Source organism: Amblyomma americanum, chromosome 3 (assembly GCF_052857255.1).
Source record: "Amblyomma americanum isolate KBUSLIRL-KWMA chromosome 3, ASM5285725v1, whole genome shotgun sequence".
NCBI classification, from domain to species: Eukaryota; Metazoa; Arthropoda; class Arachnida; order Ixodida; family Ixodidae; genus Amblyomma; species Amblyomma americanum.
In genome coordinates, this window is record NC_135499.1 from 120469211 (window position 1) to 120490144 (window position 20934).

The following is a 20934-nucleotide window of genomic DNA, read 5'->3' on the forward strand; positions in this document are numbered from 1 at the left end:
GGTCCCCACGAGATATCAGCGGATTTTCTTCCCGCGTCTTCAGATTTGTGCACAGAGAAACCAAGTTTTCTAGTAGGGTCATTGTTGTGTAGAAATCGGGTTTTTACGAATTTTTAAGAAATATACTCGCGTTGCGAGAATCGGGTAAAAAAACTAAGGGTCCTATGTATACGGCATAGTAACGATGAAATGCTGAAGTTTACAATTTTTATCTGACGTTTTGTTTCCTTGGTCATTGCAGAGTGTTTTAACAATGCGATGCACAATCACGGATAATACAGCTCGGCGCGCTTATATGTTAAAACGCCATATTTACGCAAGAGTTCAACGCAGCTCTAGACTTAGAGGAATCGAATTTCGCATTTGACGCGAGAAATTTCAGATTCTCAAGGCGACAATATCGCAGAATGCATACATATGTTGTGTGTTTTTTCGCCACTTGTTCAACAATTAAATTGTCGCGAGGAAAGTTGTGCTGTTGCACTCAGTCTAATCTATGATCAGAAATTAATTAGGGAGCTGCTCTGTGTAAAAAACCTGCATAAATATCGACTACTGAATATTTTGAGTGCTCTGCTAGAAAATTCTTGCAGTGCACAATCTCGTTACAAAAACTATGTATCATCGCCAACTTATTTTTATGAGATTGCCCTCTACTTTCTGACGTGGTGAAAATTCTGATGACGTGGTGAAGATGCGTATCACCAGTGGCTGCATATCGCAGTCAGTGCCAGTCAGTGGTTAGACATGGTCGCCAACCACCCAAGGATGGGTCGCTTTCCACAGGCGCTTGAAAGCCGCGGGTATATCTTAGTGACAAACGACAGATGACCAGACAAACGCGAAATGGCAGTGTTAAAATGAACAGCCTATAGAGTATGGACCCAGCAAACTTTGAGACCAACAACTGGCTTTTAAAGTTAAAAATTACAATGATGTCGCAGCAAATTAAAAAAGGACGTATAAACTCACAGACTGCGTCATGCTGAGGTTTGTGAAGGCAGTCCGAATCAAAAAGAGACGACGCCATTCTGCAAGAGAAAAGGAGCCCTACATTACCCAGCGGTGTAACCAAAGCCTTCCATCTTTGTATATTGTAATTCTCTGAATCAGTGTTTGTCGCATCAGTAAAGCAAAATGATAGATTGTCGGCATCCAAGGAGAAACGCTTCGGAATCTTTCGACAGCAACGTTGTTCGATGAATGAGTGACATTCAATATTTGGGAGCAACGTAAAGTGTCAAGATAGATATGCAACTGCGCCCAAACCCGACCGCGTTCAGTTAATTTTTTTTTTGCCTAGGAGACAGAACGTATACTCGTGCGCTTGCATTTCACCAATTCTTGGTTGCAGGAATGAAGGGTACCGTGTACGATACACACGGGGGCACCTCCGACGAAACTTTTTTTTAATAATAGATTACGTGCATAGTTTACTTGCAGATATTTTCAAAATTAATGTTTTCTAAAGAGTTCTAGTAGCAGAGAAATTTCGCAAGCACAAGAAAACCAAAATACACTGCAAATCTTGACCTAACAACAAACCAGAAGTTGTTTACAACCGAAGTTTTACAGCTTGGCTTGCCAGGCCCAACGAATTTAATTGGGCGGACCTTTGTTGCAGTGGTTAGACAGGGCCGAATGCAGCAGCCAGATAATTTTACCACCGTTTGAAATAGAAGGTTCTAAGCAAACAATATTTCCATGATGAGGAAATGACCCTAGCCTGTCGATATGTTTTCTAGTGGGCCTCATAAAACGAAACTTCATGGAAGTTGAGCTTTGCGCAATATTCTGATTGCACATTTGATGGTATATGTGCAAGCCCATCTGAGAACATCGAGCGTACAACCACCTGCTGAGCGCAGTAACTTACTGCTTCAAAAACAGTATAGAGATAAGACGCATTGACGAATAAAGGACCCAATAGAGCATAGTGATGAAAGTAAGATTTACATAATTTTCATCTTACAATGAGAATAAAGCACGAGGAGATAATCACACTGATTTCACGCTACAATGTATATTGCGTCATTTGCATATACGTAAAGAAGAACGTGCCTTAACAAATCGTCAACGAGAAGGTGACCAGGGATAGAGTCCCGGATTAGTAACATGCGCGTCCTCAAAAAACATATTCGCGCCCTAAAGTTTGCTCTAACTTTCTCACGAACAGCGTTTTTGAGGAAGACATCCCTGCCTGAGTTCCTCGTGCAAAACCTCGGAGCATAGGTACCTCGTTTCAGGCACGACGTATTCCTTTGGCTCTTTCCAACGTGCCCCGACGAAGGCTCCGAGTTTAAGGAAGACGTCCAATGGTCTGGTCGTACCAAGCAAATGCGACTGCACCTGAAAATATGCGAAAGCATCGGCTGTGGCGCTGATGATTCCGGGTCGCGCAGCCTCCGGTGAAGCGGTCAGGCACGACTGGATTTAAATGTTCGCTGAGCGAAAGATTTCTAGCTGAAGATATAAGCGTTTTGTGGAGCCTTTGCGACGAAACATTTTTATATGACCAATATTTCGGAGCTGTTCACAAAGATGTCCATCGCCAGAACCAAAGCAGCCAGAAGTGAAGCCATTAATGCATCTCGTTTTACTATTAATTTCCTGCTTTTTACTTGTTTTTTTCTCGTACTTAAGCATCACGTCAGGTTGTAATACGTGAAACTAATCAGCCTATAATTCCAAACTCTGGTCAGATTAAGCAAATATTTGCCCTTAAATTCATATCGGCATGCCCTCAATCGCGACATGAGAAGTTGAAGGAAGAATATAAAGGAGAAAGTTACAAGGGTTTTTGTTCGTACATGGTCTGGCTAATTATTCATTTTTTTTTTGCATACTGAGAAGACTTCTAGAAACTTACAAGTCCTTAAAGAATCCTTCAAAAAGTACGCGCAATGTGAGCAGAATCAAATGTTTTTCAAAACATAACGCAACCAGAAAAGAATATACAGCAAACCCCGGGATTATTCCAATTATTTAACTCGAAGCTGCAGCGCGATTCCAAGCTTTGAGTTCGAACATAGTGGCGTGCTGTAAAACAGCAGACCAAGAAACACAGCATTGACTTATCTCCTCAGGTGATTATTAGCATCACAATTGTCGCTTTACTTAGACCACTGAAGCCCGCACACCTGCCACATCGTCAGCCCACCTTAGCGCGCCTTGATGTCAGTCCATGTTAAAGACCCCCAGGTGGTCCAAATTATCAGGAGCCCTACACTACGTCGTCCCTGATTGACTAGTGGCTTTGGGACGTCAAGCCAATAAAACCAATCTTAACATAAGGCTGTGTAGTTCTCTGCCCGGGACAGCTAGAAGCAGCGCCAAAAGTGTTTTGTTTCATGTTAAACGCCCATTGCCTTGCCTCTCTCGCCCGTCACTGTTGGCACCGTACGGCCAATACCCACAAAACAGGATGCTGCCTTGTTCACTTGTTTTGGATGGAAGTGAAACAGAGTGAGCCAAAAAAGATTTTTTTTTTTACTGTCATAAGAACGCATTTTAAAATGGTGGCCTGGGCTCGTTTTGTGCAACTATGCTTGATGCGGTCCGCCTGTATCTAGTCCACTGGAAAGCCATCCAGCAATAATACTAGACAAAAAAAAAGAGAAATGAAAAGAATTGATGCAAAATACGGCTTTCAATGATGGCTCAACCAGATTTTATCCGTTTACAGGCAAACCATGGGCCTGCATACGCGCGAAAGCATCATGAAAGTCTTAAATATTTGGTTTACAGATACGCAATGCGCACAATGTTTGATCATGCCAGTCAAACGATAATCTAAAAGCGACGTGTAATTTCATTACTTGTGTTATGCGATGAAAAATTAATTGATAGCAACGTGGAAAACTAATGAATACTGTGAAATTCTTTCCTTTCAGTTCTATTTTAAATCTCGCTCGAAAGAATTAAGAGCTCAGCAAAGACCCCTCATGTGATACCCTCAAACTGAGGGCCCTTCGTGGTGTCCCAAATAAAAAAAATTACCAACGCGTTTGGCGAAAACTGTGGTCTATCTCTTCATCCATTGTAAATGTAAGCATTAAGTTCCTCGCCGAGGAAAGCAGCAGTGCATTCTAAGAGAGCTCATTGTCGATGGTAGCCGCACTCTGGTATTGGCCAGTTGTTTAGGCTAAGACGTGCGGACGTCTTCATCCTCTCGACATAGGCAATGCGCTACGGCGCACCCATTGCCGATTTTTTGTTGTACGTGTAGTTGCTTTAAATCACTTCAAATTTTTGCTCTAGGCAGTGCCCTTGCCATATCTCGTCGCTTTTGCTACTTGACGTGCCATAGCACTCACTCGCCCTTCTGACTTAGCGACGGCTCAGACCGCTTACGCCGCCTTCTTACCGGCCTGTGCGGCTGCATAAAGCTGCTGGCGCGGTGACATAGAAGTGTTTCTAATTCCTGGCTCCTCTGGCTCCATTGAATGGCCGCTGCGGCAGCGCAACTGCTTTCGATAATTTGGAAGCGCATAACTAAAGCATGAAAGATAGCGAAGCCGTCGATTTTAAACACGCAGCGCGAGAAACACGGGGGTACTGAGTACATTCTAAGGCTTTGCGAAGCAAACTTGTTCTGTTTACTCCAGCGCTGCTTCGAATCCAGCTCAGAGGTATGGTAAGAAAAATCTTGTTCCTCCAGGTAAACATTCGCACAGCAAATTTCGAAATATTTATGGAAGGATCGGCTTCATGTTCGGCCTCAGATTTGACCAGTTTGCACACAGTGTTCGCCTGAATTGGCCAAGAATGGGAGCTAATAGAATTTCGTCCTTAGAACGCGATAATCACTCACCTTGTTAGCGTACCTGATCACACCGTCGTGGAAGGACTGCCGCAGAGGAAACATACTATACAGGTTAACTGTTTTCGCCTGCAAAGAGTGAGCAATGAAATGTGCACAACACAGCTGGAGGTGAAACTTTCACTGCGTATATACTGGCAGAGTAGTCGACTGCAACTGAATTGTTTCGGTAACTATGCACGACGGTGGAACCATCAAGGCCATCCTAAGAGTTTGTCTACAGGGTTAAATTTCCTCAAATGTAAAAGTGTCTGAGAGAGAGAGAGAAAAAAACTTTATTGTCAGTAAGAGGATTGTGATCTTGGGTTTCCTCAAAACAGGGTACTTTCGTTCTTTCTACAATTCAAATTCTACAATGGTCCTCTAGAAGGTACTGTTACAAGAGAGCATGTTCACGAGTATATTACAGTAGATGACAAGAAGCCCTTATGCTCTTTTCAGTTGTTCGTAGTATACGCGTGTAATTAAGCATTCCTTATTAATGCCTCCTCATCTAGTCATGCTCAAATCACCGTTACGATGCGGAGAAATAGGAGAAATAAATAAACTTCGATCCTGTTAAAGCCGGGTTTTGTAAAGCCCAAATGCGATTGGAAGCAAAAAGATCATCGTAGCGATTCATGCGCAAATCCACATCATACAATAATGCGAGCGTGATACCGGTATCATTGTCATCAGCGAATTTTTTTCGCTGATGGCTAGCATGTACAGAGGACGAGGTGGTCGCATTGTAATCTATAATGCAAGATCATCAAAAAGAGCGTGACAGCACTTGTTAATGTGAGGCTCCAAAGCAGAATTTATTGAAAAATTTTGCATGCATGTATCACCGTCGTCAACCCATAGATTTCTCTTTGAAAAAGGAAATTGAAGAGGACTATTAAGTCCATATAATCTAGACGAACGTCGCGAGATGTGAGATATGCCCCTTTTATGGAGAACAGAACTTGGACTAGTGAATCATACTAAACCCTTTGGTGTTTGCTTCGCCAGACATAACTGGACCATTGCTTTCATAATAAATGCTAAACTATTACGTACTTGAAATAGGGTGATAGCGGCGTGGTGAACGCAGCCGATAAAGGAAAATGTGAAATATCACTCGATTCGCGTGCCGTCCACCCAGACTGTGCAAAGCGGTTGCACACAACACGTTCAGAAGCGCCAAGCTACACACAAGCTTTCAATGCATTCGTCAGTCCATCACAAAGCATGCGGTTTTTTTAAGAAATATTTTTCTTCCTCATTGCATTGCTCATTTCGAGAGCTGTTTTAAATTTCTGTTGATGACTAGCGCTAAAAATAAATAAAAGACCACTTACCTTCCCCTTGAATATATGCCTCGTCCAGCTGTCAAAGTAGCCGATCTTTACTACATGATCGATAAAGGTGCTCCGAATTTCTTCCGAAATCACGTCAGCCTGAACACAGAAAGCCATACATCAGATAATTTATTTTCCTCTTCGTCCGTCGCACACGTTCCCATTTTTGCATTTGTCTCACAAAAAAGTTGCCTGCAAGATAGCCTAGTTTTTACTCTCAACTGAACGAAACGGCGCTGATGCCACCGACTAGGTTTTATCTCACGATTAGATCGTTTGAATTGTCAGGTTCCCTTTAATTTCTATAAACTTAGCCAGTGAACATGCAGAGAGACTGACGGCAACGCTCAGCGCCACACATCAAAAGATATTACGGATTTAAAGAACGCGAAGTTCTTTCCGAAGCAACACTGAACTATCTTCGTAACGTACAGCAATAGGGAAAATAACCTAAAAGATCAAGAACCCAATTTCATCATCATTATCATAACAAATACGTCAGGCAAGTAATGCCTCAAATATGACAAGTGTCATGGCCGTCAACATCCAATTAGCTTGCTCCACCCAGTCTACGGTACCCCATATAAGCAAAATAATAATTTCCTCTCCTGCCCTCACTTTCTCTCTCTCGGATCTGTTTAATTGCATCTCCTCCGTTATGCTTAGAGATCGTTATCTGCTTGTTGTTGGTGGTGGTGGCGCCGTAAATATACACACCGCATCCATGTAGGCCCTTTCGATGGCGGCAGTAGCGTGGCCCAGTACACCGCTCCTTGTTATACAAACAAGCTTCGAACTGCCGCATTGCGTATTCATTTTTGCTTCTCTTGCCTTACACCTCAAACGTCGTCGCCTCGCAACGCAACCGGGGCACTAACCATGAGCTCCTGGAAAAGCGCCGTGTGGTTGATGGCCTTCGCGTAGGCCACAATCAGCAGGCTGGGCAGCAGGCGGTCGATGAGACGCAGGCAGACGCGCCACTTGGGCGGCGGTGGGCTGACGACGGCTCCGACGGCCGCCTCTTCGTCGAACACACGCCCCAGAGTCGGCGGCTGAAGTCTGCGGCGAGTCTTCTGCGCGGCTGCGGCGAACAGCGCCAGCTCCCACAGGGCCTCCTTGGCGTCCAGGAATGGAGACAAGAAGACGGCCACGTGGAAGCCCACGTACTGGTACACGTGCTCGCTGCTCGGACCACGCCGCGCCAGCCCGTGGCCCCAGTTAGAATAATCAGTGTGGTAAGCAAGTGTGGTAAGCCACGAGGGGTGGCCCACTAGCGCCAATCATTGACAAGTAGTAGTCAAAAGCTGAGCGTCGTCTTGGCATGTTTTCCCTGGCACTATTCTTAATATGAATCATTAGATGCGAGAAAAGGAAAGGCGCCGTTACTGCCTGTTTCGGAATGGACATTGGGAAGTGCCATGAGGAGAAGGGATGAAGGAAGTGAGGAAGAAGAATAAATGGTCGCGGCACTCGAGGGCTACGAATTGATATCGTCTTTTTGGTGTTTATTTAACGTGCACCGCACAGCACACTGACGTGTTTTCAATGTTGGTAAAATCGAGATGGAAATTATTTGCGAGCTCTCAGATTTGAGCGCATTACGTTTACTTAATTATATGTACTCCAGATGGGCCGCTAAAATAAGGCCAAGGACTTTTTCTAGTTTCTTCTGGTGCATACCATTCTTCAGTTTTCGGTCGGTAGCTAACAGCGCTTAAAACACACACACACACACACACACACACACACAAAAGGAGCTTCTGATGTTTCTGATGAGTCGCGTAAAGTATTTTGTGGGCGTCTCTGTGTTCACGGCACATGATCTGTTCATCACGTCTGTAGAAGAATTGAATGAAAATAAAGATGCTTTGAAAAAAACGAAGTTCCTAAAACGCGTTTTTGTTTCATTGCTCGGAGAGCAGAGGACACGTTTCTCGGGCCAAAAGAAATTTCAATAAAGCACCGATTTATTGGTTTTTGATTATGCAGCTAGCTTTTCGAAGCCCATTCAGCACCACATTATTTAACAATAGAGCTCAATTTCAGGCGGATTATCTATAGACTGAACTGGCGAGATTTTGTAAAACAATTGCTTTATTCAATACAAAACACTGGTGCCGTAAGCGGATTTCCTAAATGATCACATGTTTTGTTTGCTAATCTCGTGACGCACGGCACTTTATATAGCAGCAAATTAAATGTAGTGTTTGAGGACATTGTTAAACCCCCCCAAAATAGGGGACAAAAACTGATAATGCAGTAAATGTCAGAGGCTATCCCAACAATGCAATGAATTTAGACTGCGTATTCAATGAGAGTTTTTTTAAGTCAATGAGCACGCAGTAAATGATCATGCAGCCAAAAGCGATGTGCCGCTGTTTTATCCAGAATGCATGCGCTCACGAACGATATTAGCCTACGTGGGTCCCATTGGCTTACTTCATTTTATTGTGAGAGCTGTTATATGGGGCCCACCCTTGGAGCCTTCGCGTAGCTGGAATCCGTAGAATATGGTAGGTGCCCGGAGGTGCAATTGACGGTGTATGCTAAGGAGATTGGTCACCAGGGCAAGGCGCAAAGCGGGAGCCAGAGGTCTCCTGGACTCTTAGCAGTCCTCCCGGAGTGCAAGGACTGCATATTTCGCACTTAAGTTTATTCCTCCTCACAATCGGCTCACGTGGCTGATCGTTTTTTCGGTTTGAATAGCGAGCGAAGGGTAGCATCGGTGCGCGCGGATTAAGTTTACACAGCGCAACAGCTTGTTTCAGATCTTTCGATTTCTAACTCCGCAACAGAGTCCCTTCATTTCTTCCTCTTATATTGTTTCACCCTTGGCCGCCCTTGTTTTCTTGGTTTCTCACTTTCTTTCCCTACTGGCCAGCACTCTGTATCTCTTCTATTAATCTCTGTTGGCAACAGCCTCTCACCATTTTCTAGCCCTACTTCTATACACTTCTTTCATCGCGGCCCCTCCTTTGTTATCTAAACTTATCTCCTGGCCGCTCCGATCGCTGACAATGAGACGGACTTCCTTGCGATGGCTTAGTCGGGGAGGAGTCTCTGTATAACGGCGCACGTCGTAAACAAGAATGCTAGAGGTTAGGCAACCTAGTGGGTTGCGCCACCCCAGGGTACTGCGGTCAACGAAGACGTTGCGGCAGCGAAAGAGGCGCCATGGATTAAGCTAAGGGGGTGCACCTTGAAATGTGACCTCGGACCAGATTCGTGCTAGGAAGGCTTTGCAGCATTGAGAAAGTAAGAAACGTCAGCGCTAAACAGCCACCGCCTCCGCGTAAGGTTTGCAACCTGACGCTCTCCCCGAGTCTGAAGAACAACGTATAACGTAGTTGAGCCGAAAGTTTTTTTTTTCTGCAGTGTTTTACTTTTTGCTTTGTGCTGGCTTTTTTACGAATATGAAATGCACAATAGTGCTTTCAGAACGATGGCTGAATGACCTATTAGGAAAAATAGGACTGTGAGTTGGTTCCCTTTGGCTGCTGAGTGCTGACAGTCGTTTCTTATCCATCGGTGGTTGGCTGGCCGGAAAAGGATTCTTTGTGACCAGCGCCTGCAGTATATTTTGTTTTGGGCTATTTGTTGGAAAAAAATTGACAGTTTCACTTGCAGGCTGCACTTAAAGCGAGATCTAATAACAAAAGAAAATGGGTGTCAGGTTCTTTGACTGCTGAACAGATTATAGTTAATTTTATTTTTGATCTCATGGGTCCGGCACACACAAGCTGCAGAAGTACAGAATTTGCGGCGTAACAACAAACTCCATCTTGCTTAGTTCTCTCCCGCTGCAGCTTGGTAGCGAACTGGCACTTCCCCCAAACTTGCAATATGGAAACACCAGTTTTCATGCTTACAGAGGCTTTGTTTTTCTTCTACGAAAAGTCCAATCTTAAAACACAGTTAGAGTAACCGCACTTCAACCTCAGGGACAGAAGCCACACTTACGCCTTAGACGAGAGAAGCGTCTTGAGGACATCAAGAAGCCCCCGGTTCTTCAGAAGTAATGGCTGGCTTGTGTTGACGTAGTCTTCGGATCCGTTTATTGCTCGTAGCAGCTTGGACGCACACATGCACATCCAGACACAAAAAACGTAAGAATAACAATCAGCGGCACTATATAAGAAGCGTGTGGGTTCATTTCATGTGCACGAACGAAATGAAAAACGCAAAAAGCTCTAATTTTCGCGGTAATAACGTCAAGAAACGATTAATAATTTGAAATGGCCGCGCACCTAGATGCACCCCGATGCCTACGCAAATATTCGCAGGAATTTACTGACCTTTCATCTGCATGCAAAAACACACTATGATGACTTTTGCTGAAAGAACCGAAAGCCAGTGCACCAATTTGCTTCCTGTATCTACAGCACTTAGTGCGACAAGGCACCACGCAGCAGGAATAGCTGCGAACATCGGCCATTGTCAGTGAAGAAGCTATTACGCGAATAATTAGTCACGGAATAAGTTTATACCCCTGTCACACGGCATTCCTCGAAGGCCTTTCCAGCAAACGCACTTTTTTTCACCAAAGGAGCGTAAGCTTAAAGGAGCAGTGGCGCTACTACACGGTGCGGCCCAAAGGTGAAACAGTCGTTGAGGCTTAGCACTCGCTGCTGTGCTCGAACCGGCTGAAGTGACTGTTTTAAAATTAAAGTGGGGAATTCTGTTCATTCGCTGAGCTCAGACAAATTTTTTTCATTCTGATTGCTTGCTTGAAAGAACTGCAACAGCTGCTCTTATCATCAGCAGCAGGTTTTGTGTATTGCCTTGGCCACCAGGGGCACTCGGTGTTGCTGCAACACTTTCACTGTCGAGAAATATGGGCATAAAATATATACACCCGTACAAAAAAGAAAGCCAGACACACCTTTTGTATTTTTAAAAGATGTTTTAAAACATTGCTGTCTTCATCTCCTTTTTTCAATTGGTTTTACTTTTTGACGTTGGATGGCACTACGATCGCAGGTTCTCGAAGGCCGCGCCTTTAGGCTCCAAAGGTCTCTGACGAGCCCCTTCGCTTCCAAGGCGCTTAGCGGCAAAGGCGCAACATTTTTGCCGCGTAGCTTCACTCCTTAAGCCATTGGATATAAGGACCTGATTCTCAAAGGCTTTCGCGGTGCCCGTGCGACAGGGGTATTAGGCTAATAAATAAAGCCCTCCCGCCTTTCAGTTTAAGTAGCCTATCTTTTGACTATGACCTCACGAGCTTCGAAAAGATAGAAATAAAGCACTGAAAAAACTTTAACTCAGGCATCTACAGCGACCTTTAAGCAGAACTTCAGTTATAATGAGTTCAATAATCATATCCATTGCATCCTTTATCCATTGCATCTACTTCGAAGCTACAGCGAGCGCTTCTCGTCATCGCCAAAGGTCCGTCAAACGCCAATTGTCAAGCATCGCAGTCTGGAAGGTGCCCCAACGAAGGGATTCGTGAACACAAAAACAACATGAAGTCGTTAACGTGCAGTAATCTGGACTTGCATTGCAGGCAGTGCGGGTGCGTGCCCTTTCTGGATAAATGCTCTGTCTTTGCCAGAAGCAGAGATAAACTGATTCGAGAAATCAATGCCAAGTATTTCTCACCGATGGACCTCAAGAACGGCTACTGGCAAACTGAGCTTGATGAAGATCGCCAGAAGATCGCATTTATCACTTCTGATGGCCTCTCGTATTCAAGGTGATGCCATTTCGTCTCTGTTCCGCACCAGCGATGTTTCAGCAAGTAATGGATAAAGTGATGGCAGACCTAAAGTGGCAAATTTGTCTGGTATATTTAGTTGACGTCATTATCTTCGTCTCGAACTTTGAAAAGCACCTAAAAAGGCTTCGAACAGTACTCAGTAGTCATGTGCTCTAACCTTGAAAGCAGAGATGTGCCACTTTGCCTATGAAGAGCTGCTGTTTCTAGGGAACATCGTTAGCAAAGAGGGAGTATGCCCAGACACACAGAAAACAGCTGCTATCGCCCTATTTCCACCGCCGGCCGATAATAAAGCTGTGCGCAGATTCCTCCGACTGTGCGCGTATTACCGACGATTTGTCAAGAACTTTTCGCGCATCTAGCAAGGGAACAGTCTAGCAAGAAAACAGCAGCTCAAAATTGGTAGCGAGGTGCTGGAAGTGGTAAGGGAATACCTCTACTTAGGTCAGGTAGTGACCGCTAATTCGGATCATGAGAGGGGAATAACTAGAAGAATTAGAATGGGGTGGAGCGCGTATGGCAGGTTCTCTCGGATCATGAATGGCGGTTTACCAACATCCCTCAAAAGAAAAGCATACACCAGCTGTATCATACCGGTACTGACGTATAGGAAGAAACGCGGAGGCTACCGAAAAGGGTACAGCTTAAGTTAAGGACAATACAGCGAGCCATTGAAAGGAAAATGATAGGTGTAACGTTAAGAGACCGGAAACGGGCAGAGCAGGTGAGGGAACAAACGCGTGTTAATGATATCCTAGTCGAAATCAAGAGGAAGAAAGGGGCTTGGGCAGGGCATGTACTGCGAAGGCAAGATAACCGCTGCTCCTTAAGGGTAACGGAGTGGATTCCAAGAGAAGGCAAGCGTAGCAGGCAGCGGCAGAAGGTTAGTTGGCGGATGAGATTAGGAAGTTTGCAGGCATAGGATGGGCGCACCTGTCAAAGGACAGGGTTAATTGGAGAGACATGGGAGAGGCCTTTGCCCAGCAGTTGGTGTAGTCAGGCTGATGATGACGATGATGATTTCGCGCATCGCAGAGCCTATGACCAAAGTGACACAGGCAGACGTGTCATTTAAATGGAAAAGCGCTGCAAGAAAAAGCTTCAAGAAACTTCAGTGTCGTTTACAGCTTCCACCTCTCCTCGCGAACTTTAATGAAAACACCGAGAATGAAATTCATACCGACCCAAGAAGCTTGGGCCCAGGCGTCGTCCTCGTTCAGAAAACCGATGGACTGGAGAAAGTAATTGCATGCGCTAGCTGTTCCCTGCCCAATCAGAAACGTAACTATTCGACGACTGAGAAGGAGTGCCTTGTCATGATTTGGGCTACGTTGAAATTCCGCCCCTACCTGTACAGCCGATCGTTCAAGGTGGTAAGCAATCTCCCCGCTGTGATCTGGCTTGCCAGTTTCAAGAACACCTCCGGCCGCCTCGCTCGATGGAGTCTGCGCCTGCAGGAGCTTGATGTCACTGTCGTTTACAAGTCCGGACGCAAGCACTCTGCCGCCGACTGCCTGTCACGAGCCCCTGTACCCGCACCGCCGCCGGACGACAATGAGGGAGCCTTCCTGGGACCCATCAGCTCCACCACTTTCGCACAGAAGCATCGCTTGGACCCCAAACTAAAACGCCTAATCGAATATTTGGAAGGCAAGGTTTCTTCACTCTGGCCTCGTGCAAGCGAGGACTGTCTTCATTCTGTGTACAGCACGATGTCCTCTTGAAGAACTTTGCAGACAACAAAACAGCCTACCTGCTTGTAGTTCCTGCAAGTCTGCTGGAAGAAGTTCTACAAGCTTCACACGACGAGCCGACAGGTGGACATCTTGTGGCACAGGCTGTCGGCCGATGTCGCACATTTGAGAACCTGCCGAGATTGCCAGCGACGAGAGACCCCTCCAATCGGACCTGCAGGATTTCTGAACCGTATTGAACCCACCTCAAGGTCCTGCTCGGACCTTTCCCGAAGTCAACGTCTAGAAATAAGTGGATTATCATAGCGGCTGACTACCTGACCCGCTACACCGAGGTAAAAGCCCTACCGAACGGAACAGGAGAGGAACAAAGGAATTTTTCGTGGAATGCATTCTTCTGTGACATGGCGCCCCCGATGTTCTCATCACGGACAGAGGAACAGAGTTCACGACACAACTGACGCAAGCCATCCTGCGTTACAGCCAAACAAGCCAAAGGAGGTCAATTGCGTACCATCTGTAGGCCAATGGACTCACGCATCGCCTGAACAAAACCATCGCTGACATGCTCAGCAAGTATGTCGTTGCCCAACAGAGGGACTGGACGCCATCTTGCCCTACGTCGTCTTCGCCTAAAACACCGCTATGCAGGAGACCACCCAGATGACTGCTTTTGGGCTCGTCTGTGGCTGGGAGGCTGCGACCCCGCTAGACGCCATTTCTGCCCAACGTTACCGAAGAAAACAACGTCGACGTCGCCGCCTACATTCAACACGCTGAAGAAGCCCGAAGACTTGCCCGATTACGGGCCAAAGAGCAGCAGCGGATGGACGCCAGAGGCTTCAGCCTACGAAGAAGCAGCGCGGAATAAAAGCCATGAGACCGAGTCTCGGTTTGGAAGCCCATTCACCGCCGTGGATTGAGTGAAAAGCTTTTGAGCCGCTATTTAAGCCCGTACAAGGTTCTCCGTCGACTAGGTGAATTTGGCTATGAACTCGTCCCTGAGGAAATGACTGCATCCCTGCGACGCCGCATACTACCAGAAGTTGTCTATGTCGTCCGTCTAAAGTCCTGTCATGCTCGCTAAAGGAGGCTGCGTTTCCAGTCTCGATGCTTATTGCGCATAGTCCGTTTTGTTTGTTTTCAGTCACCTTTTCGTTAAAAAGCACCGGGTGGACGCTTCTTTGAAATGGGAGTAATGCCGCGAATCTGTCTACTGTTTGTTTATTCATTCTTCAAAGCTGCCGGCACGTGGCTGTATCTGTGTTTTTGATGCAAGATGCCAGAAAATTTATCTAGATTGATCGCATCTAGGCGACGCTTATTCTACGTTTTTCCAGAATGTTGTGGTAACTTTGTAGGCCGTGTCTGGAAAGTTTGCTATCAGCTTTAAATTGAGCATGGTCAAGAGCGGCGCGCATTCTGTTCGACGACCACGAAGCACGCTTGTTTCTTTCACCGACTCGGCCCAATGTGTCCGACGGTCAGCCCAATAAACAGTTTTTTTAGGAGAACTTTTCGCTGTCTTCGTCACTGCCTGGACTGCCTTTAACACTACGTGGCACTACTGTATATACGCGATTACCATGTACGAAAAATGAGAAACAACCCATACAAAGCGATGAACACAAAAGTTAATATAAACTGTTTGTTCAGACAGAAGCGCACAGATATACTCAGCCCGCAACGTGTGCTCAATACAATCATGAAACAACGGGTCAGTCGCCATTCTTCTAAAAAATTGGCGGTGGTTTCGCTCTGGTTTAACCTAGAGTGACGCCATAGCTACAGCTGTCCGAGAGGAGATTGGTCAAGTGGCGAACCACGTGACGAACCACGTGATCAGCTACGGCGCCGCGCCACCGGCAGCTGCTCCGCACCACGTGACCAACCACGTGCCAGAGTGGCGGCGCCGCCGCCACGCCGAAGGCTTGAAATGCTGCCGTAATGTAGCTATCGCTACAAAACGGCAAGTCGGGGGCGTCAGTCCAAAAGGTCATATCTCGTCAACAGAGTTGAGGAGGTACTTTTGTGCCCGATAGTACATCAGACCCGCACTGTTGCCTTTTTTCTGTCTTACATAACAAGCACACGCGTTCGTTTATTCTGCCAACAATAATTGTTCCTTCAGGTCGCGCGACATGCCAGCAGGAATGAAAGCAAGCAGGCGAATGAGCACATTTCTATTAATTTGTCATTTTTAATTATATTAGTCGAGGCGCCCGTTGACTGTACGCCGCGTCTGCCATGCAACGCCATGGAAAAACGCCATGCCAGCTGGCACTTGCTTGATGGGGTGGAAGATATTATGAAGAGGTACTGCCAGAGGTCCCAACTTTTCACCGTTGGTTCCTATCCCGATATTCTGCTTCTGAAATAGTTATGAGCGACCTGAGTGGAATTGAAACTATGTTTTTGCGTCGGGACCCGGACACGCTGCCTCTACACCACTAAGGCGAGCTCATTCACAAGGATAATTACACGCCTTGCGCGAGCACCTCATACTGTACAGTGGGCGAATTTTATTAGAAGAATACTTAATCAGTTAGGGTCACTCATTAGCGTTGCCAGTTAATTTGAACAATGATGCGCAGTAAAGCAGTATGTGATGAAAACGACCGTGTCGATGTCTGTGAAAGGGTGCGCCAGGGGGCCCCCAAGGGACCGTTGGGACCCCTTAACGCTATCGCGTCATATTCTTAATGTGAACGTAAGCTTCCCCTGAGATATTTGCGCAGTGAAAACACTACTAGTGTTCCCAAATGCCATCCTATAAGCGTGCAGCGTAGCTTCTTGAATCCGATAAGTGTAACATAAGTGTCTCTTTGAAATCAAATAGTTTTTCGATTTCGCCAGGCCACTCTATTCATAGGCCTACTACTGGAGAGCAACCAACTAATAAAACGTTTTTCCACAGCTGAGCTGAAAAATGTATCCGCCACACCAAAAGTGGCTGAAGCACGTCATGACCACCCATTTGTGCCCCTCAACTGTTACGGCCTCAGGTCGGCAGGACCAATGACCGTGTTTTCTAATTCCCCCTTTTCTTTTTCTTTCTTTCCTTCACCCCTCACATTCGTTCGCAGTTAGCTTTGATGTGTCAAGTTTCAAAGCTGGCATGGGACACATGCCTAGCGCTATGGCACCGAAAGAGCTGCTGACTAAAGGCAAGACGGCAATAAGATATCTGTATAAATAATCGATACAAACTTCCCCTCCAGCCTTAGTTGAGAATAGAAGCGAAACGGTTTGAAATGATGCTATTTATTTATAATAAAGCATGTTAGCAGTGCTAACATCAATTGTTTGTAAAATACAAATACAGGCTTCTTGTCTTTTACACGGCCTGGATTGTGACGTGCGAAAATCTTCTCTTTCGTATTGAAATTACCGGTTCAAGAACAGCGACTTGCTCCCATGTTTTGAGGCTGTAATCGGTCATCCTCTCCTGTGTGGGCCTGTCTTGCAGCGAAACCTGCGAGCACAAAAAGGTCTTCGTTATTATTTTCTTTTTGCACGTCGCCATCCGCTCTTATCTAAAACGCCCGACGAGTGCTTGCTAATCTTTCCCTCTGTGAGTGAAGCTAAACATACGTATGTGTACTTATGTAAGTGTACGTATGTGTAGCTTGGGTCAGAGCCAGAGTATACTCGTGTATTTCATTCACACAGTGAGCGTGGTATCATTTGCATCAGTCGGCTGTAGCAAATGTTTATCTTCAAGTACACTACCGTACTTGTCTACTACTTTATTGCTCCCCTGTGCTGCACACCTTTCGTTCGCCCACAGAAACGGCGTTCCGCACACGCCAGTCGGGTACATAGACGTGATTGCACTAGCACTAGCACAGTACAGAATGCTATCGGACCAAGCGCCGCATCCAAGCCTTCATAATCAATAGTGTACAATAGAAGAGAGCGAGGAAACAACAATACTTAGAAAGCGACGACTTTCATCTAAACTTCATTCACGACGCGGGCACATACATACGAGTGCCTGTGTGGACACGGCTGAATTGTGATTTTTGAAAATTTTTTTCCTTCGTCGATTTTTTTGCCGTCTATGTACACGTTTCCCTGTCGTGAACAAAATTCGCTTGAAAGTCAACGCTGCGTCCGTGTAGTGGTATCGTTAATGCATACTAGATTCTCAGCTGCTAGTACGAAGTACCAACCTGCTCACACCTACGCCCATTCGAGCCGTATTTTCCGCCAGTTTCGGAACATGTGAGCTGCTAAGTCATGTGTTCCTCTGGTGATTCAACGCGGTGTCGCCACGGAGGGCGACACCGCGCATCAGTTACAAAACACATCACGGCATGTACTATGCTCCGGTTTTCTTAGATCCTGATATGCTTTTCGGTACCTCACGCCATGGCAACGCCGACTGCCGATTAAACGTATTAAGTTCAGAACTAAAGCTTGTTGGGCGAGCTGGTTGCTACAAGTACCGAACAGGGCGAAACCAAGAACGAAAAAAAAAACATGCAACGCACGTGTCCCTTTGTGCTCTTTAACGTCCCGTCTTCTTTTCGCACTATTTAACAGATATTAAGCACAGTAAGACAGTAAAACGGAAAGTTTCTATAGTTTGTGCAGTCGCGAGCAAAAAAGGTTAGCACTAGTTGACGCGCCATAGGAGCGGCAGATAATGTTCAGCGCTGCGGTTGTGAACACGCCGATAACAGAAGTGCCAGGTGTGTTCGTGAGCCAGGGCTCCACGCAAGCCGCGCGGTTCAATTTTCACCCCTCCGGTTACGTCATTGTGCTAATCATTTTAACTCGCGACTCTACATCATATTTGTAGACACAGCGGAAAAACACGGACAAGAGGGTGACGGGACGAGCGCTGTCAAGGCGACTTGCTTGTCGGTGTGTTTCGCGCTGTTTCTATAAAACAAATATGTCAAATGTGCACTAAATAGGAATTTGAACTCGTCTTTTTACCGCGGGAACTCGATCTAAACATTCCGAGCTTTCTTAGAAACTTCGAATTATTGTCCTTTGCGACCGATTTTCATACTTTAAATCGGATTCAATGTCCTGGCTCGTGCCTTTTTTTTTTTTGAACTAAACTCTGAAGCTAGGAGGAGTCAACCAACGCGTTGGGTGCCTTTCAGCCAGTCCCGTGGCGGCTTGCCGCGCTGCCATCGGCGGAGTGACGCGTAAACGAAAGAGTCCATGCGTATCTTTATTTCTGTGGCCCTAATTTGCGGCTGTGTTGTCTGCGACTGAAACTATTTATTCACAGAAACCTAAACAAACAAAATAAAAGCGAAAGTGAAGTCGCAACGCGAGTGCATGAAACGCACTCCACGCATTGGTTGACTCGTCCTACCTTCAGCGTTGAGTTAAAAAAAAAGGGAGAGCCGTGGCGTTTAATCTGATTTAAATCGGGCAAACCTGCCACACAATACAATAATTCGAAGTTTATATAAGAATGCTCGGAACGAGTACATAGTGTTCCTGCGGTAAAAAGGCGAGTTCAGATTCCTCTTTAGTGCAGCTTTAAGTTCTTACTTCGAATGTTTTTAAAAGCAATGCATTTGCGATCAAAACGCACAAGGAAAGCGGCCACCTGGTGCCACATCGTGCATTTTAGGGGAGTGTTGGACCACAAGGAAAACGAACTGCACCACACGCTTCTTGGCTACTGGACCAAATTTTCGATACCCTTTGGCCCCAAACCCGCCGTAGATTTTCAGCGCCTGCCAAATGCGCGGTTCTGGCAAAAGGTTGTAGTCGGGGGGTAAAAAAGAGATTCTCAAGACTGTGGAAGCGAGGAATCCTGCTTAGAGTCCTCGAATTTGTGTGTTTAAGAAGGCTAGTAGATTGTTACTTTGTGAATGAGCTTACATTTGCAAGCTGTACGGCCACTTGTGCGATATTATCGCAGAGGTCCTTCGCCTGCATCTCAGCGGGTGCCACGGCTTGCAGATAGACGCAGGCCAAGTCCGAGATGGATGCCAGGCGGCTGCCGCTCATGGCGTCTTCCCGACTCATCAGCACGTCCCCGTCGTCCAGCTGTTGCGCGCAAAAGCAAAGCAGGAAGTTCGGGTTCTCGACGCCCTACTGAAGCATGCCCTTACATGATGCCCACATCGAGCTACTGCCATATGTAACGAAAAAAAGAAATGAAACGACAGCATCCCACTTGATCTGCTCTTCTGTAAGTATATCGTATATATGCGGTATTCGACACTTCAAAACACTTATTTTAATCATTGGCAGTGTGGGATAGTCATTGGACGCAGCAAGCACGCGGAAGCTTTTAAGGAGCCCCAGAAAAGTAAGGTAAAGGTGCGGGTTAGCTGGGGATCCATCACCTATGTACTACCGATTCTTATGGCCGACTTAATCGAATCATGTCTCAGGCCGCATAGGCGGGAGTGAGGCAGTCGGAGAGTAGAATGCGCCATAGTAAGGGCTTTGCTATTGCTACTAAACGCTAGCACTTTCACAGGATGAGGAACTTTACCTCTCCCTAATTAACCTTAGTCGACCAGTTACGTTGTGTGCTGTACTCTTTGTCCTCAGATGCCCTTGCGCCATAACGATGCACCACTTTCGTCATCATGATCTCCCCTCATTTATGTGGTTTTTAGCCCAATTTCTGTTTCCATCGACATTGGTTTACGCTCCACATCCCTCCCCATGCCTTCCTTCAGGTGAGAGCCCATCATTAGAAGGGGAGGCACCGGGGTTACGTGGCCAATGGCGGTTGGGGCCGTTGCTGCGGGCGTAGCAGGTTCAGAAAGAAATGAGTTGAAGGAAACTGCAAAACCTGAATAATATGCACTCAACTTTGGTGTTACTATTGCACGTTTCACATAAATTCGGTGGCGACAGTGCTCGTAATTCACCCCGCTCCCTTCGAGACGCCTTGCGCGATAACGTCTCCTCAGCTGTACTTACTATTCAAGCCTGGCCGCGAGGAGGTGTGGTTTCCCGCAACGCGAAACCGAACAGAATGGTAGAATAGATTTTGACAACGCCGCTATTTTTTCAGTTATATCTCATATTTAGGTGCCATGAAATACCGAAATCACTATTGTATTTCGGATAGATTAACACAACTAATGTTGTTAGTAGTTACATTCCAACATTTATAAGAATGGTTCTCCCTTAAGATCAATCTTAAAACTAATATCCAATGTCTCGTGTCTTCATATGCCCCTAAAGTGAACGTTTACCCGACGTGTGAACTAAAATGATTGCATCTTCTAAGCAAGTTAAAATATTGTACCTGGCAATAAACGCGGGCTCTTATTGTAGCCGTTTGGTAAAACCCCTCTGCGTTTGCCGCAAGCGGATGCAACACACAAACCCCTCAATTGTTATGCAGAAAGCCGCCATAAAAATGCCGCATTTCTATAA

General features: G+C 46.0%; 1 protein-coding gene across 1 annotated transcript in view; it reads right to left on the minus strand.

The window, feature by feature from the left end:
- The window catches only part of LOC144124059 (uncharacterized), a 91434-nt gene that overhangs the window by 13192 nt on the left and 57308 nt on the right, over window positions 1-20934 (minus strand). The window contains exons 17-24 of the mRNA XM_077656730.1: window positions 19414-19581; window positions 16949-17032; window positions 10105-10214; window positions 7023-7326; window positions 6145-6243; window positions 4814-4891; window positions 2237-2349; window positions 973-1031 (exon numbers count right to left, since the gene is read on the minus strand). Coding sequence (XP_077512856.1) covers window positions 973-1031; window positions 2237-2349; window positions 4814-4891; window positions 6145-6243; window positions 7023-7326; window positions 10105-10214; window positions 16949-17032; window positions 19414-19581 — 1015 coding nt within the window. The remainder of the gene's footprint in view (window positions 1-972; window positions 1032-2236; window positions 2350-4813; window positions 4892-6144; window positions 6244-7022; window positions 7327-10104; window positions 10215-16948; window positions 17033-19413; window positions 19582-20934) is intronic.